General features: G+C 42.7%; 1 protein-coding gene across 2 annotated transcripts in view; it reads left to right on the plus strand.

Moving 5' to 3' along the window:
- The first annotated feature begins 1,717 nt into the window (after positions 1-1,717).
- The window catches only part of FAM171B (family with sequence similarity 171 member B), a 69,835-nt gene continuing 53,278 nt past the window's right edge, over positions 1,718-18,274 (plus strand). The window contains exon 1 of one of the 2 annotated variants that reach the window (XM_065561984.1): positions 1,718-2,088. In XM_065561984.1, coding sequence (XP_065418056.1) covers positions 1,941-2,088 — 148 coding nt within the window. In that variant the 5' untranslated portion in view covers positions 1,718-1,940. The remainder of the gene's footprint in view (positions 2,089-18,274) is intronic. The other variant, XM_005306565.4, reaches the window with a different exon arrangement.

Here is an 18,274-nt window from a genome sequence, read left to right on the forward strand (position 1 = left end):
TAACTATATGCAGGGATGCCACATTTAATCCAACCATTCCCGAGGAAAGGTGAAAAATCATGAGATCCTAAGGGATAAGACTACGGTGCAGAGAGATGCACATTTTTCCCCATGCCTGCTCGACTGGATTCAGCAAGTAGTTATTAGTGGGGGCTTCATTATATTAGACTAGAGCATGAGATCTGGAGAATCAAACTGATTGTCTATTTTCCATGTCCAAAAGGAGTGGCATTAAACCATCAGCGCCCCTGGTTAAAATTAAATTAGATTTTTGTTCCTTCAACCCTTCATCTCTATGAAGTCATTATTGATGACAATGAATTAATTACACTGTTCTGTAGAGAATGACATTAAAGTAATTAAATGATAAGGAAAAGTAAATTAGATTTTGAAAATTCTTTTAGTTTTGATAACTCGTAAAGATTTTTAACCTGATAGTTCACTTTTAGGTTTGGGAAATCTTTCATTGTTGCACAATTGTGCAAATATTTCTTCCTTCCTCTTACTCCCCCACTATGGAAGTTTCTGAGATAAGGACGCGTCCATATCTCCCTCCAACCTGCTTTATTTGGCTAATCTATTTATTGAAGGGGAAATTTTAATTGTAAAATTATAGTATGGGGGGGTGGGGGCTCGGCGGGGCGGCGCTTTTTTTTTTGCTGCTTGGGGCAGCAAAAAAGTTAGAGCCGGCCCTGCCTGTACAACTGTAAATTTCTGCATTCCATCAAATATGTGCACTAGAAATGGGTTGTTTGATACTGTTTTTTTAGATAATACTTTTATTAGATAGATAATACTTAGTCCTACCTTCAGTGCAGGGTACTGTACTACACGGCCCCTGGAGGTCTCTTCCAGCCCTACAATTCTATGATTACTAAGACTAAAATGTAAGTGCTTAGCATTAAGTGCCAAAAAACTCTTAATTGTACAAGATGCTGTATAGCGCATATGATCTAGAAAGCAGGATAGGATTCACTGGGGGAGGAAATAATTGGGCTTGATGTAACTTTATTAGTAAAGACTTTCCCTATTCCTAACCTCAAGTTTTCAAAAAGCATGAGTCTGGTCTGAAAATCATGAGATGTGTTTTTTGGGGTTTTTATTTGCCTTCTATTTTCTGTATGTTTAGGATACACTTACTTCCCTCTTCCTTCCCCCCCTCCCCGACACACACACACACACACACACACACATTGTATTGAAACTAAAGTGGAGAGTCTCAATTAATGTCTTGATTCCAGAACCTGAGACTTTAAGAAAAACAACACAGCTCCACGAGACTTGCTGTAAAAGCAAAAGACTTAGCAACCTGGGGCCTGAGTCTGCCTGGTTTAGAGCTGAGCAGTGATCACTGGGCCTGTTTGGGGGGCCAGGTCCCATTGAGTGGGAGTAAAGATGGGGCTGGGGGACTGAGGCTCTCAGTAAGTGTTACGCTGAGTAGAGAGGAGCTCGGCGGCAGAGGCCAGGCCCAAGGTTTCCCCCACACGTTTGGGGTTTAACAGAGGCGGGGCAGCTATTAACTAACACTTGTAGTTTAGCAGGGTCAGGGAATTCAGAGCTTCACTGGATTGCAAGGGGCCATCGCGCTCATCCCCTTGCCCCCCATCTCCTACAGCGGCTGTTTTAGCACCTCTCCCCGCTTGCTTTGACGCGCCAGGGCAACTAATCCCCGGTTCCAGGCAGACTTTGCCCAGCTTCCCCTTCCCGCGCTGTGGCCGGCCGGCCGGGGCAGCCCGGCGAGCACCTGTGGGGGCTGGGGCGCGCCGAGCTCCCCCGCTGGGCTCCCTCCCCCTCGTCACGTGTGTCTGTGCAGGGGGCGCGGGCCGCCTCCCGCCCCGCCATCCTCCTCCGGCAGCCGCCGCAGCCGGGCGGGCAGCAGGGAGCTGCCGGCCCCAGTCTCTGTCGCTTCGCCCGCAATATGCCTCCGCTGCCCGCTGGCCATGCCGGGGCTGTGCGGGCGCTTCCCCTCGCTGCTGCTGGGGCTGGCGGCCGCGCTGCTGCTCCGGGGGCGGCTGGTCCCCGCCGCCGCCACCAGCCCCGCCGAGCTGAGCCGCAGCCGCCCCGGGGCACCTTCCGCGGCTACTGCAGGTACCGTCCCCGCTACCCCGCCGCGGCTTAGCGCCCCGGGCACGTGCCCCCGCTGCCTGCCCCGGGGAGATGGCACCGGCGCTCCCCCATCCCCGGGAGCGCACCTGCCGCCTTCCCCCGGGAGCTCGCCCCAGCCCTTCCTCCGCGGGACCCCCTGGGTGCGGGGCCGGGCGCTCGCCCCTAGCCCTGAAGATTGCACCGCTCCCCTGCAGAGCCCTCCCCCTGCCCCCGGGGGCTGCCCGGACACGCCTGTGCATGTGCTGCGCGGAGCGCAGGGTCGTGGCCGCTGTGTTCAGCGAAGCCTCCTTCATTGCTCCCGGGCACGTGAATTAGTCTTGGAGTAGCTGCTCTTCCTTTCCCCCCCCCAACCCCCTCGCTGGCCTGGCCTGGCCTGGGAATTCAGAGCAGCAGCTGCCAGACTTGGGGCTCGCCTGGAGGTAGAACCCTTGGGATCCTTTGAATGGACCTTTCTCCACAGCTGTCCCAGCATCCGGAGCTGAAAAGGCCATTACCTAGATTTTTCTTGTCTGAAAAACAAAATTGTTCCCAAGGGAAGGGTGACATAGTATTTCTGTGGGAGTGGAAAAGAAGGCGTCATGATTATTCTCCATCAAATCCACCTAGGTTTCTGCGTGGCTTGGGCGAAATTACGTGTCCCAGTGGTCTGTAGTCCCCTCCTCCACCCCCGCCTGGTGTTTTCATTCTGCGCGTTGCTAAAAACGGGATTGGGATTCAGGCAGATTCAGCATCGTTTTAAACTGCTTGTGTTAGCACTCTTGACGAACACACGCTGCTGGCTGCAATCTACGACACGTCAGTGATGACTGAATTTGTGAAAATACAGCTTCAAGTTGCTTATGCAAAGAATGGAACATTTTATTTTTCAGAAACCCGAAAAAAGTGTTTTTAGGGAAGCAGATAGTAGATCCATATTAGTTCCTAACACCTAAGCAGAATCCATTTTTGCTATCACTGGATCTCTTTACTGTGCAGATACTATAACGTTGTTGCGGGGTGGGAGGGAGGAATGTATCCCTTTAGCTATATGGTTGCTTTGACCTATTGATAGCAGGAGATGGTCCCTTAAGTGACTGGATAATGCTGTTTAGGGAAGTGTGCCTTGGTGAATTCCTATATGCAGGCAGTAATCACTAGATTAATGTAATGGATGATGCATGTGTAGGTTTCTTAAATCTCTCAAATGAGTGGCAAAATCTGTGAGCTCATTTGTTTTCACATGCACTCTGTGGAACAAGAATATCTGTTAATTTTCCCAACAACTGTATGTAGAACAAGGTAGTTATTTCACAAATGAAGGCGTCAATCCTGCAATTGAATCGGGGAAACCAGTCAATAGGGTTTTTAGAAAATATTTCTGATTAAAAGACATTTTTCTACACACATCTTCTGAAGTCAGCCTAAAAAAAAATTGTACTTGTAATACTGGCGTTCATCTAAGGATTTCAAAATGTTTCCAAACATTATTTAAGCCTTTATATTATCATGGCCTCATTTTGCAAATCACTTAAGCACAGATTTAGCTTCATTTCAGTTCAGTCCAGTCAGGCACTGAATACTGCCTCTGAGACCGAAGTATATGTTTAAATTTAAGTGTGTGCTTAAGTGCTTTGCTGAAGTGAAGCCCACGTGAAGTATGTCAGTGTTAGACCTATTGTACAGATAAGTCAGTTGTAGCTGGAAACAGACTTATTTTATAACCACTAGAACATGCATACAGAAATTAAAAAGTTTTTGTTGAACATGAATACAATTCATGGTTATTGTTGTAGATCAGGGGATTTGTTCCTTTTCCCTCTATAGTCGCAAATAAAATAATTAAACAAATACCAGGAAAGCTTTAGAGAAAAAGGATTTAAATTTTTTTTTTTTGATGCCACACATTGGTTTTTCTACGGAAAACCAAAACGTTGTTTTTCAGAAACCTTTTAATGTAGGCAAAGGGGGAAAAAGGCTTAGTTGTAGGAACTGAAAACTGCATTGTTGTCATTCAGCATTGGAAGAAAAACAAAAATTCCTGTATTTCCCACTCCCCAATTTTTATGGAAAATATTTACCATTTACCCTAGCCCAAGTTAAAATATTGTGTCAACATTACTGGTTTGTGCGATAAACTTTTTATTTATAAGACATTTATTTTTCGGTGAAGTCATTCAAACAACAGTTTAATGGCACCACATTCTTAGCTGATTCTATTTGGTTTTATTTTAAATAAAAATTCTTGATGGCTGGGCTTTAAAAAAAGGCCTAAGGCAGTTTGGTACACATTTCCCGTTGACAATCCAAGCCAACTAACATTCATCAAAATGATTGAATGCACTGACTAGGTACTGTTTAAATATATTCACAGCTCTGTTAGTGTGCATCTCAGTCCTCAGCTAGTGTTCCAGTTGTCTGGTTTAGAAATGATCTTGGTCCAACTTATGTTACCATATATTGCTTTTAAATAGCTGTGACTAAACATAATCATTCTTTACATGAGAATTAAGCAGTTTGTTTTTTATTATGGGGCATTTGGTAGCCAGCTTTATATTTAGGTTGTCTATTGTAAGATTTAGGTTTCATCATTAAATTAGTGACATTTTTTCGAGATTCTCTAACACCTTAATTGTTCACATTGAAATTCAACAAGAAGAAAGCCTGGGGGCCAGAAATAAATCTTTTCTTTGTCCCGTGAAATTCTGTTCAGATTTAGCTGAATTATCAACTGCTGAAAATGGTAATTTTCCTTCTGTCACTTCCATTACCAGCAATGTCCAGGCAGCATAATAACTGAACATGAACATTCTAAAGTACTGGCCCCTCGCTGCTGCAGCAGGAGCACACACTGCACTGGGAACCCCAGGAGCAGACAGTCTTTCCAGGAGGTAAAGAGAACTGTGCTGGACTTGGCTCAGTTCTCCAACCCATCATGTTGCCCTGGTAACCCATCCCACTTCCACTGAAGGAGGAAGGAGCTTCCCCAGACTCCTGAATGAGAGAGGGAGAGAGTTGGGTTGCGTTCTACTCTTCTCCCTCCCCCCCAAACCCCCACTCCATGTTATGCATGTGGCTTCAGAGGCCCATTGTCTTCTAGGACAACAGCCTTTTATTGAAATATTTAATCTGGTAGCTCAAGTGGTCAAAGCCTGAGTTGTTGTACTCCAATTTCAGGGTTCAGATCCTATTGATGCGACATAAAGGAGACAGTGGGAATCATAGAAGATTAGGTTTGGAAGAGACCTCAGGAGGTCATCTAGTCCAACCCCCTGTTCAAAGCAGGACCAATGCCCAACTAAATCATCCCAGCCAGGGCTTTGTCAAGCCTGGCTTTACAGGTTTTTAAGGATGGAGATTCCACCACCTCCCCTAGGTAACCCATTCCAGTGCTTCACCACCCTCCTAGTGAAATAGTTTTTTCCTAATATCCAACCTAGACCTTCCCCACAGCACTTGAGACCATTGCTCCTTGTTCTGTCATCTGTCACCGCAGAGAATAGCCTTGCTCCATCTTCTCCAGATGTGGCCTCACCAGTGCTGAATAGAGGGGAATAATCACTTCCCTCAATCTGCTGGCAATGCTCCTACTAATGCAGCCCAATATGCCATTAGCCTTCTTGGCAACAAGGACACACTGTTGACTCATATCCAGCTTCTCGTCCACTGTAATCCCCAGGTCCTTTTCTGCAGGACTTCCGCTTTGGCAGTCGGTCCCCAGCTTGTAGCGGTGCATGGAATTCTTCCGTCCTAAGTGCAGGACTCTGCACTTGTCCTTGTTGAACCTCATCAGATTACTTTTGGCCCAATCCTCCAATTTGTCTAGGTCACTCTGAACCCTATCCCTACCCTCCAGCGTATCTACCTGTCCCCCCAGCTTGGTGTCATCCATGAACTTGCTGAGGGTGCAATCCATCTCATCATCCAGATTATTAATGAAGATGTTGAACAAAACTGGCCACAGGAGCCACCCTGGGGCACTCCGCTTGATATCGGCTGCCAACTAGACATAGAGCCGTTGATCACTACCCGTTGAGGCCGATGATCTAGCCAGGTTTCTATCCACCTTATAGTCCATTCATCCAATCCATACTTCCTTATCTTGCTGGCAAGAATAGTATGGAAGACCATATCAAAAGCTTTCCCCATATCCATAGAGCCAGTTATCTCATCATAGAAGGCAATCAGGTTGGTCAGGCATGACTTGTCCTTGGTGAATCCATGTTGACTGTTCCTGATCACCTTCCAAGTGCTTCAAAATGGATTCCTTGAGGTCCATGATTTTTTCCAGGGACTGAGTTCCCCGGATTCTCCTTCTTCCCTTTTTTAAAGATGGGCACTATATTTGCCTTTTTCCAATTGTCCGGGACCTCCCCTGATCGCCACGAGTTTTCAAAGATAATGGCCAATGGCTCTGCAATCACATCAGCCAACTCCTTCAGCACTCTCAGATACATTGCATCCGGCCCCATGGACTTGTACACGTCCAGCTTTTCTAAATAGTCCTTAACCTGCTCTTTCACCAGTGAGGGTTGTTCTTTCACCACTCACCTCCTCCCCTTACTGTGCTGCCCAGTGAAGCAGTCTGGGAGCTGACCTTGTCTGTGAAGACGGAAGCAAAAAAAAAAGCATTGAGTACTTCAGCTTTTTCCACATCATCTGTCACTAGGTTGTCTCCCCCATTCAGTAAGGGTCTCACACTTTCCTTGACCACCTTCTTGTTGCTAACATACCTGTAGAAACCTTTCTTGTTACCTTTCACGTCCCTGCTAGCTGCAACTAAAATTGTGCTTTGGCCTTCCTGATCGCACCCCTGCATGCTCAAGCAATATTTTTATACTCCTCTCTAGTCGTCTATCCAAGTTTCCACTTCTTGTAAGGTTCCTTTTTGTGTTTAAGTTCACTGTACAAATGTACAGTTGCATATAATAGAATTTGTATTTTACTTGTTTTCTGTTTTAAAAACCTAGAGAATTGCATTAAAGAACTATGGTAAACATATATGTTCATAGAGCTGCAGTGTGCACAGGATGGGTAGTATTCAGGGACTCCATCAGGGTTATGTAGTGAATGAAGCTGTTTGTAGGGTTCCTCCCTTATTTTCTCTGTAAGTTAGATGTGTAGAGAACAAGTCACAGGCCTAACAGGAAGAGAGAGGGATGGGGCTTATGGTTAAAGCAGATGACGGTCACACAGGAGAACTCAATTCTCTCTCTCCCTCTGTCACAGACTTCCTATGTGATGCTGAGAGAGCCACTTGAAGCATTATTTTGGCAAATGGCCACTCATATTATTTATTTGAATTGAAGTAGCACCTAGAAGCCCCAGTAATAGACCAGGACTCCATGATGGTCGGTGCTGTACAAATGCAGACCAGAAAGATTGCGTCTGCCCCAAAGACTTTGTATATTCCCTATTTTCTGTGTGCCCAACTTGAGACATGTAGGGTCTGATCTGCAGAAATGCTGAACACTGCAACTGAAGTCAATGGGAGCTGTGAATGCTCAATATCTCTGTCAGTAAGGAAGTGGAGCATGGGGGAATGAGCACAAGACTGGGAATTAGGCATTCCTATGTTCTGCTCTTGGTTTTGATCTCAGTCAGGCAAATATTTGTCTCAGTTTCCCCGTTTGTAAAATGGAGATAATTTCTTATCTTGCAAGGGAAATATGGAGGTAAATTAATTAATACTTGTGAGGCACTCTGTTACTCTGAAGATGTTGAGAAAATGAATAATTCTGTAAAATACAGATTTTGGATGGTGTGCAGTAAATGAGTCGGGCCACTAATTGAATTATAAGGATAAAAATAAATATTTGTCTCATCCCCACAGCATGGTCTATTCTGTGCAATGAATAAGGGCTCCTGTGGGGGGGAAAATAATATGTGATACTGTATTTAAAGACTGTATCATATTGCACAAGGTGTGTGTGTGTGTGTGGGGGGGCTAAATTGAGGTTGCACAGGTAACCTTAATTCTGGCTTTGTCTAACTTTTGATTTCTTGACTTTGCAATCTAAAAAATGTTCTTTTAACATAACTTTAACTGTTATTAGTTTGTTCAGCTTTCAAAAATACAACTACAGGTACCCATCTAGTTATGTGTGCCTAGCCCGTTCATGAGAAATCACAGAAACAAAGGACTGGCCATATGTCTGTCCACTACAGGCCATCCCCACCTCCCCTCAGCCTTAGAGCAGAGAGTGAAAAAGAAAGAACCCTCGAGTCACACTGCAAGCCAAGACATTTAGGCTCTAATGGTACCTCTACACAAGCTGCAGAAATGAGCATCGCAGCCGGTCTACAGACTTGGGCTAGTAGGGCTGGCACTCTAAAAATAGCTGTGTTAACAGTGCTTTGAAGTTGCACTCGGGCTCAGAAGCCCAGGGAGAGAGGCAGGCCAGAGCAGAACTGAGCCAATTCCCTCAACTAATTAACATGTAGAAAACAATATTCAGCTTCTAGTGATATCTCAACCAAAGTGAGATATCCACCACAAAATCAAAATAAAAAAATAAATCTAAATGAAAACACAGTGCATTCCTACTTGTTGAGCATTAGGAATGACGACAACTCCAACCCCCCTGATCGCCAGAGCAAGCTATCAAAACCAAAAATGCCCATTGTTAGAACAGCATCTATCACAGTAATTTATGAGTCACCAGGGAGAGTAAATCAAAAAGTAGCCACAAGCTTGACTGTTAGACACCTGCACAGAAGCATCACATTACATCACCACGGCAGACTCTCACTAAAAATCAAGTCAGTGATCACTAATTAGAGGAGGAATTTGGGAGGCACAAAATCCTTTAAATCCAGAGAGGAGCCAGTGTGGCAGAGGAAATATTGAGACAAAACAACACTTTATACTCCAGTGTCCTAGATACAAAGAAGCACAAGAAAGACATTCCCTCCAATGGTCACGATTCATAAGACATCTCATCAACAATTGATGAATAAAAAACTGTGGCTGAGCCTGGAAGAAAAAAGAGAGATGGCATTCTGTGGCATAGCAATCTACTTCTGGTTCAGGAATGGACAGTAACAACAAATGGACTGAGGGGATCAAACTCCTAACATAGTGTGTAAGCCTATCTAGGATGGGTCCGGTCTGACTCTGAGAAATATCTGAAGTGGGGTCCATCCTTTTCTTACACTTAGGAACACTTGTTGTCAGCAGGTGAATAAAGCTAATTTTTTTTAAATAAGTCTGTGGCTGAGGTCACTCAATAAGGGTGAACTGTAAAGAATGGGGTAGACAATCCCCCAAAAGCTGGTGGATATTCCAATACTTAGATTTACCAAGCCAGCATAAAACAGCTTCTTAATTACCTCCCTGGTTATTCAGGAGTCAAACAGCACAGTTTCCTTAAAGTGATCCAGCCTCGGGCCTCCATCCAGGTACCTACGTCAAATATGATGATTTCTGAAAATCTTATTTCATCATAAAAAAAGAAAAGGTTCTGTCAATCCCAAAGGATCGGAAACATTACCTCCCAGGTTAATGAATGTTTCAGATCTTACCCAAATACACGCTACAGCCAATTCTTATTAACTAAACTAAAATGTATTTAAAAAAACTAGAGAGAGAGAGAGAGTATGGTTAAAAGATCAATATTCATACAGACATGAGTTCAGTTCATTGAGGTTCAGATTCATAGCAGAGATGGTGAGCTTTGTAGTTGCAAAGAGGTTTTTCAGAAATAGTTCATAGGTTATAGTCCAATGTCCTTGCAGGGTGTTCCAATTTAGGACTGGGATCTCAGTCCTTATGCCTAAGCTTCCCCTGTATGAAGCCTCAAGGAGATCTGAGATGACAGAATACCTTGGTGAACAAAAGATAATTAAAGATGACTTTGAAGGAGGTCCATCACCTGTACTTTGCTATAGAATTAACATAAGGCAATTGGTTTGTTCCTCCACCATTCACAGATGATTTGCTATACATTTCAAAGAGAGTTGAATACAGAGAGATCCCATATTTACAATTCATTTAAATGCTAGGATGTTCTTTTGATCGCTGGATTATCAGAATACAGCATAGACAGGGACTGTTGATTAGATTGTTGACCAACCCATATACATGTAAATATGCAAAAGCACACATTATCCTTCCAGGTGTCTTTAAGGGTTGAATTTGAGCCATTTATTTTGCAGGATGTTTAACCCTTTCTAGCCATGTGTCACAAAGGCTTTTTGATGTATATGAGATTTTTTAAAATGTAAATACCTTTTTTGTTTTTTTAAATAATTTCAAATTAAACTTTAAATGTGTTTATGATAACTAATATTAAGGCCTAAATGTATTAGAATCTATTTAAATAATTTAAATTACCCAAAAATAACATATTTGTTGCCAAAGTTTTAAAGCAAGTCAAATTACTAAACTGAAGGAAGTTACTGGCTAAGCAACTAGAACCAGTGTTTTCTGAAGTTCTAAACTAGCTTTTGGCAGTTTTTTGCAGATGCAGAGAGAATATTTTCTTCATTTCAGTTCATGACTAATCCATTCAGAACTGAGACACTCATTGGAAGTTGAAGAGGTAGGAAAGCTTGTTTTTCCTTTCCAATCTATGAATAAAAGTTAGGTGTGAGAGGATGTGCTGTACTAGTTCTAAAGGGTGACCAGAAACAATAATTTCAATTAGCTAACTACAGAGAATACCTCCTTTGTTTAATAAATTAGTTAGTTTTAAATGTAAAACGTTTTGATTAACTTTTTCCCCTTATGTGCCAGCACACTAAGGTAGTTTTACTGAACTGTTTAAAAAAAAAACAAAATTTAGAATGCATTTGTGCATTTTTAATTTAATTCCTGTTTTTATCCAAATAGTTTGACACAAATCTAGTAAATATTAACACATCATTTACCATTTTCTAAAATAATAAAGTGTAAATTAAGAATCTGAATAAATATATGTTAAGCTATGTAATTGCTGAAACAAATGTGTATCAATCTAGTGTATCCTTCTGGCTAGCAAAAAGAAGTACCATATTGCAAATCAGAATGTTTTAATTATTATCAACCAATGAGAATCAACCTTTCTGTTGGAAAATAACTGAAAAGCTCAATGCAAAACATGATTAAAATCAATGGTTTAAATCAAGTTTCTTGCTGGCTAATTTAAATCAAACCAGCCTGCTTGTCATACCAACAAAGTCTTATTGAATTGACTGTGTAGCTACCCACAGGTTGCTGCTTCCTATAGCCATTCCATTTGTCTCCATAGTTTTGTTCTGGGCTCCTGATCCAGATTTCCCTCCTCAGCCCTACCCTGTCAGGCCATCCTTATACTCCCAAATTAAATATTTTGAAAAAAACTGGTAGCACATTCTCAAAAGGGCAGATCTCTCTTCGGATTGATTTCTTAAGGGTCTTAGTGTAAATGACCTGGGTCTCTCTCTTAACCATTTCCTTGAGCAATGTGTCATCCTCAGGTCATAGTGGTGGCAGAAGAAGCTGCTGTAGTGAGATAATATTACAGTTCGAGCTAGTCAGAAAATGGTAGCTATTTTTACAAAAAAAAAAAAAAATTAAATAAATAATAACTTTGACAAAATCATTAAAATGGATTTTCATTGAAAAATTGGAAAATTTCAAGAGGTATAATTTAATAAAAGACTGTTTTTCATCTAAATAATTTTTGGACACCTTCGATTATAACTATTCAGATAAGTAGCAGGCATGTTCTGTCAGCAGTCAGTCTCGCAACTTTACAAATAACTTTTTAATTGCATCTGGGGAACACATGAAAAATGTATCCCTTCTTCAGCGCCCTCTGGACCCAAGGGCCAGCTGTCAGCCCAAGACCATACTGTGTTGCTATGCCAGTCATTTAACTTTGCTGTGTCTCAGTTTCTCCAGTCGTAAAGTGAGGAAAATAATTCCAAATGAAAATAATGCACAGGGTTTATGTGAGGTATAATCAGTGCATGGATAATGCTTTGAAGATTTGAAGATGTAAAACTTGACATATATATATATATAAAAAAAACATCTGTCTGGGTGCTTGCATTAATTCTAAGCTCTCCTCTCCCTTTCCAAATGTTTATGTAGAGAAGTGCTACATTCATATGCTCTCCACGAAGCTTCTAGAGGCAGTGTAGAAATCACTTCTCTCCCCATTACATACTGCTGCAGTTCAAATCAGCAGAGGCACTCAAGCCAAAGTCCTTCAGTATAAATGAGGGAGCTGCTGGCAGGTTGTTCTCTGTAATGGGGCCTTGTGTTTTCAATCTCGTGTTGTGACCCTGCCTGGTCCTCTAGGGTATGTCTACACAGCCCACAGCAGAGAAGTGTGGGGCTGAGGAGTGAGGCAGTAGAGCTGTATGGGGGAATTATCCAGCATCTGTAGAAAGAAGGAAATTGTGCAGCAGTTTTCCTGGCTGCATAATTGTATAGGACATGGGGCCTTGCTCATGAGGTCTGGGCTGTCAAATTAGGAACTATTGATGCAGCCAGGCGGCATAATTCCCATCACAGAAATTAAGATCCATTGTCTCTCGCCGTCATTTCTGGGGTTAAACTTTCCACTGGCAGCTTGGCTTTTTCAGTGGAGGGTCATTGGAGCCAGAGTTTAGTCAGTGTCAGGGCGCAGTGTGATAAGACTTATATATTCAAGTCTTTGAAAGATTACTGATTAAATCAGGAATTGTAGGTTTTTTAAATTTATTATGGGATGGGGAAGGATGCCTTGCAGCCCTCAGTTAAAAGCCTAGTGTTTTGCTTGTGTGTAGTGTTTAGGAATGTAAGGTGCCAAGGCACTTGAAGATAGGCACCAATATGCATTTCCAAATAAACAAATAACTTGAACCTTTTGGCAAATCTGCACCTGGTTCAAGTAGAATTACATAAGTTTGGTACAGTTCTCACCCCAGACAGAAGAGGTCATTGAACACAATGCAAGGTACTAACCCCTGCTGCCTCCAGAAACAAGTTCTGAATGCACATTGTTGTGTGGAAGTTCATTGCTGTGCTCTAAAATTTGATTCTTGCTGGCATTTTTAGTTCTTGTTTCTTAACTAAGTAGAGGTGGGAAACACAATTTTTTGTATCGTGGTTTTCCGTTTATTCAGGACCTGTGTTTAGAACACTCAGTTATTAGAAATAGCAAGAGAAGATCATTGTCGGTGACTACAGTAGCACAGCACAGGAAGAGATTGGATGAAGCTATAAAACCTAGTAGACTGGAGACAGGAGAATAGTGCAATAAAGAAACGAGATAAGATGTTATGAAATCAAGTTAGGGAAGAAATTGAGAGGTGATATGACAGGTGGAATATCAGACAGGAACATATAATGGAGAAGGGGAAATATATGTGGAGGGAGGTTTATTTTCTGTGTGTTTCATGAAGGGTGATTGCTCGGCTGCCAGGAGCAGTCATGGGAAAGGTAAACCCAAAAACTGAAACCAAAAATTGACATTTCAGCAGGGAAAGTTGGTAGGAGATGTAAGCAATCTGTGACAGTGAAGTAGTGAGGGGTGAAAGAAAGAATTATTATTATAAACAATTCAGTTGTATTGAAAGTTTGAGGACTATCATACTGAACAGTAGTAGCACCAGTGTTCCAGTGTGATTCAAGAAGCCCAGATTGGCATTCATTTCCTCAGTAAAGAGCAAGGAGGTAATTGGGGGAAGAAGTGTTGAGTGCAGAATAGGGAAATGGAACCTCTGATTCAGCCCTGAAGAGCTTGCAGTTTAGTTTGTCAGATGGCAATAAGTGAATGAAGCCAAATGGTGGTAGTTTCTGCCATTCATTTTATTGGTTTCTGTTAATTTTTAATAAGATGTTGGCAGGCACTAAATCATCAGTGGCCAATCAATATGTCAGAGCTTCTGAAGACTAAGGCTGAGATTTGAGGGAGGCAACTTTGTTCAAAATAGTAGAATCTGGAATCTAGAGATGTGTCTAACTCTGTGAGGTAGGAAAACACTACAGTTAGGACCCTACCAATTTCACGGCCATGAAAAACGTTTCACGGGCTGTGAAATAAGACCTTCCCCGTGAAATCTGATCTCCCCTGTGCTGCTGGGAACGCCCCAGCCAGGGGACTCCAAGTTACAAGTCCCCCTGCCAGGCTGGGGGACAGGGGGGAGCAAAGGTGGGGAGAACAGACCCACCTCCGGGTACCTTTTGGATTGGGACCCCTACAGTTGCAACACCATGAAATTTCAGATGTAAACATCTGAAAACGTGAAATTGACCAATTTAAAAACCTTCTGACTGTGAAATTGATCAAAATGGACCTTGAATTTGGTAGGGCCCTAACTATAATTCACATTTTATAGATGGGGATCTTAGGTACAGAGACTAAGTGACTGACTCAAGGTCAGTAGGAAGCCTGAGGGGCAGCAAGGAATTGAACTGGGATCTTCTACATCCCAAATTAGCACCCTAGCCACCGGTCTTCTCTAGAGTTTTGGTGTGGGTGGCATTACCCTTTTTTCCCCACTAGATTGCTCAGGAATCCTTAACTTGCATTTACTGTTGGGATTCCTCTATGATCTCCCTCATTTCCCTGTGATCCCTCCCGAAAAGTGCTGCATCACAGCAGCATTCTCTGGTCTAGAAAGATTCTGAAAGCTACTCCCTCCAGAATTCATTAGTGTCACTCTTGCAGCTTTCCTTCTCCCTATCCCTTTTCCCTAAGGAAGCATGGAACTTGCCCCTAGCTCTGAGTTCTGATTTTTCACAAGGCACCATATGTTAGTGCACTGTCCCTACAGCACTGGGTCACTTTCATTTAAATTGGCATACTCGATAATGCAATGAAGTGAAGCACTGTTACTCTCTGATTTCGTTTCTGTTTTACTGTGTGTCCCTCCTACCCCTTAGTGTTTCAGTTGTTCTCGAGAAAGTGTAGGAGAGGTATATACTTAAAATTTAGATACAGATAGCTGCTTTGCTCAGGGGTATGAAAAATCCCTATCCCTGAGCTCTGTAGCTATGTCGGCCTAATCCCTGATGTAGATGCAGATTGGTCAATGGAAGAATGCTTTGCTGGGGAGGTAGAGCAATGAAAAAATACCCTTCTGTCGCTGTAGGCTCTGTCTACACTCTGGGGTTATGCTGGCATGGCTACAGCGCTGTAGCTTTGTTGCAGTAGTCCCCATAGTATAGATGTGGGCTGAGAAACAGATATATCTGTGTCAGCACAGCACAGACCAACAGCTACTGTTTCCCTCAAAACCTCTCTCTCTCTCTCTCTCTCTCTCTCTCTCTCCATTTGGGGCAGACTTCCATATTTTTCTGCCTGCACATTAAAGATGAGGGAACTGCAACCTCTTTTCAGCTAGATAGCAGTGTATAGCATAGAGCTGAGGTGCTTTACCACTGATTTGTGTTCTCAAATTAAAGATGGGAAATTTTGGCCTCCTAATGCCTCAGGCCTTGGCTACACTTGCGAGTTACAGCGCTGTAAGGCCTCCCCCAGCCTGTAACTCACTCCCTGTCCGCACTGGCAGGGCACGTACAGCGCTGTATCTCCCTGGGTACACCACTGCAGTTACTCCACCTCCCCGAGAAGCATAAGAGATACAGAGGAGTGGCTACGACTCTCCCCTGTGAGTGTGTACCAGGAATCAACCTGCAGCGCTGTACTGATCACCTTGTCAAGTGGCCAATCCTCTCCATTGTTGTGACCAGCTGCAGGAATGCGGAAGTGCTGGTTTCAAAGCTCCTACCACAGAGAAAAAACAGTTTGCTGTTTGCTTTGAGTGAGTGAATGAATGAGCAGGGGGCTGGGAGTTCGGAACTTGCAAAATAGAGTGCTGACACGCTCCAAAAAGCACACTCTCTCCCCCCACACTCCCTGTCACACTCCACCCCACTCTCCAGTTTTGAAAAGCACGTTGCAGCCACATGAATGCTGGGATAGCTGCCCATAATGCACTGCTCCCAACACAGCTGCAAATATTGCAAGTGTGGCCACGCCGCTGCGCTGTCAGCTGTCAGTGTGGACAGACTGCAGCGCTTTTCCCTACTCAGCTGTACGAAGACAGGTTTACCTCACAGCGCTGTACAGCTGCAAGTGTAGCCCAGGCCTCAGTGTCACTTTCCGTATCTACTCCCTTTTGCAGATCTTTTGGTATGAAAGGTGAGAGAGAAATGACTACTACCATACTTGTACAAAGAACTCACTTCAAGCACCAATCTGAGAGTTTATAGCTTTTTTGTTTTTGAAAAGATTCTTAGCAAAAAATAGTAAGCATTCTGTAGTTGTCCTTAATGAATGCATTTATAGTTTTTCTTTATAACTAATGAGAACCATGCACTGATACTGGTCTTTAGGTTATATTACTCCACTTTGAGTTTAGATGAGTACATCTGTCTTGAGCTCAAAATCTTTAGGGAGTTAAATGTCATGGTTGAAGGAGGTTCTATTTGTTTTCCTGTGATTTTTTTTTTCATTGTGTGGAAATTGTTATACTTTTGACATCTTACAGATTTAAGTCAGCGAGCAGGAAACCTTGATTTAAATAATCAATGTTGTGTTTTGCATTTGTACTTTCTAGTTATTTTCCTAAAGAAAGGTTGATTCTCGTTGGTTGGTAACCATTAAAACATGTTGATTTAAAACTAAATATAGCCTGAACACTAAATTTGGTGCTTCTTTTTGCTAGAGGATACACTAGATCTATACACATGTATACAGTAATTAGATAGCTTAACTTTTTTCCTATATGCAGTTTGTCTCAAGCTGTATTTGGATGGAACTTCAAATTCAATTAAATGCACAAAAACAGCATATTAATTATTGTATTAAATTAAACTACTGTAAATGGGCTATATACATGAGAGAAAAAGTTTATCAAAACATGTTTTGCATTTAAAACAAAACAAATTATTAAATGTAGGAAGTATCTGTAGCTAGTGAATTGAACTAATTATTTCTGTCCTTCAAGATTTTAGAACATGTAGATCTCATCCTCTCACATCTAATGTTTCATAGGCGCTGCCTCCTTGGGTGCTCCGGGGCTGGAACACCCATGGGGAAAAACGGTGGGTGCTGAGCACCCTCCGGCAGCCCTCTATCAGCTCCCCCTCCCAGTGTGTCCAGCCTGCCGGCAGGCCCCGCATCTCAGCACCTCCCCATCCCTCCCAGCGCCTCCTGCCTCCTGTTTCACAGCGTGCAGAGGCTGGGGGGAGGAGCGAGGACACAACTGGGCAGGAAGAAGTGGAGCGGGGGTGGGGGGTGGTTGGAGTGGGCACGGGACTGGGGCGGAGCCGGAGATTGAGCACCCACTGGCACTTTGAAAAGTTGTCACCTGTGTAATGTTTATTTATAGATTCAAAGAGGGAAAACAAGCTTTCCTGCTTATTCAACTCCCTGTTGGTCACTTCACTTTAAATGAACTAGTCGTTGAACTGAACTAGTTGAATAAATGGAAAGGAAGAAAATAATCTCTCTGCGCCTGCAGAAGAGGCTACTGCTGTCGAAAGCTGGTTTAGTACTTCAACAAACTCTGGCTCCAGGTGGTTAGCCAGTGATAGCCACAGGTTCAGTGATTTGCCTTTCTTTAAATCTTGGTAGCAGACACGCACTGCTTAATATTAGTTTTTTATATATATAATTTAAATGATTTTAATAGATTATAAATATAGGCCTTAACATAGGTTGTCAATTTCAATTTTAATTTTAAATAGGATTATTTAAAAAAGATGGGTGTTTCTTTTAAAATAAAGAAGTCCATTGTTTTTAAATGATCCACTTTTGTCCACCTTGACACCCAGTAGTGCTAATGAAAATCAATCTAGACCTGTACCATGCTGAAAAATACTCCCATAATATGATAGTAAGAAAAAGACATGTTATAAGATTATTAAGGTGTGGAATTGTCCCCCAAAGAAAATGCTTCAGTGGACAAAAGAATGCCAGAGTGGACAATATTAGGAAATACACTATAGAAGCAACTCTGCATTGGCAGGAAGATGGGACTAGATGATTTAGCTCCATTCCACGTCTTAACTTCTATGGTTCTGTGAAGATTGTCAGAAGGAAATACATACCGTTCATAACAGGAATGCCATTTTTGAAACAGCCATTTGTCAAAACTTTTTCAAGGTTTCTAGCTCAGGGTTCTTAAGATATGCCCTGGGCTCAAACATCTTGTCTGATGCCCTTCCTTGCGATGTGGGGGGCCACAACTCAGGAGCCAGAGACCCAAAATGGTGTCTCTCACCTCCCAG

This window comes from Chrysemys picta, chromosome 11 (assembly GCF_011386835.1).
Source record: "Chrysemys picta bellii isolate R12L10 chromosome 11, ASM1138683v2, whole genome shotgun sequence".
Lineage (NCBI taxonomy): Eukaryota > Metazoa > Chordata > Testudines > Emydidae > Chrysemys > Chrysemys picta.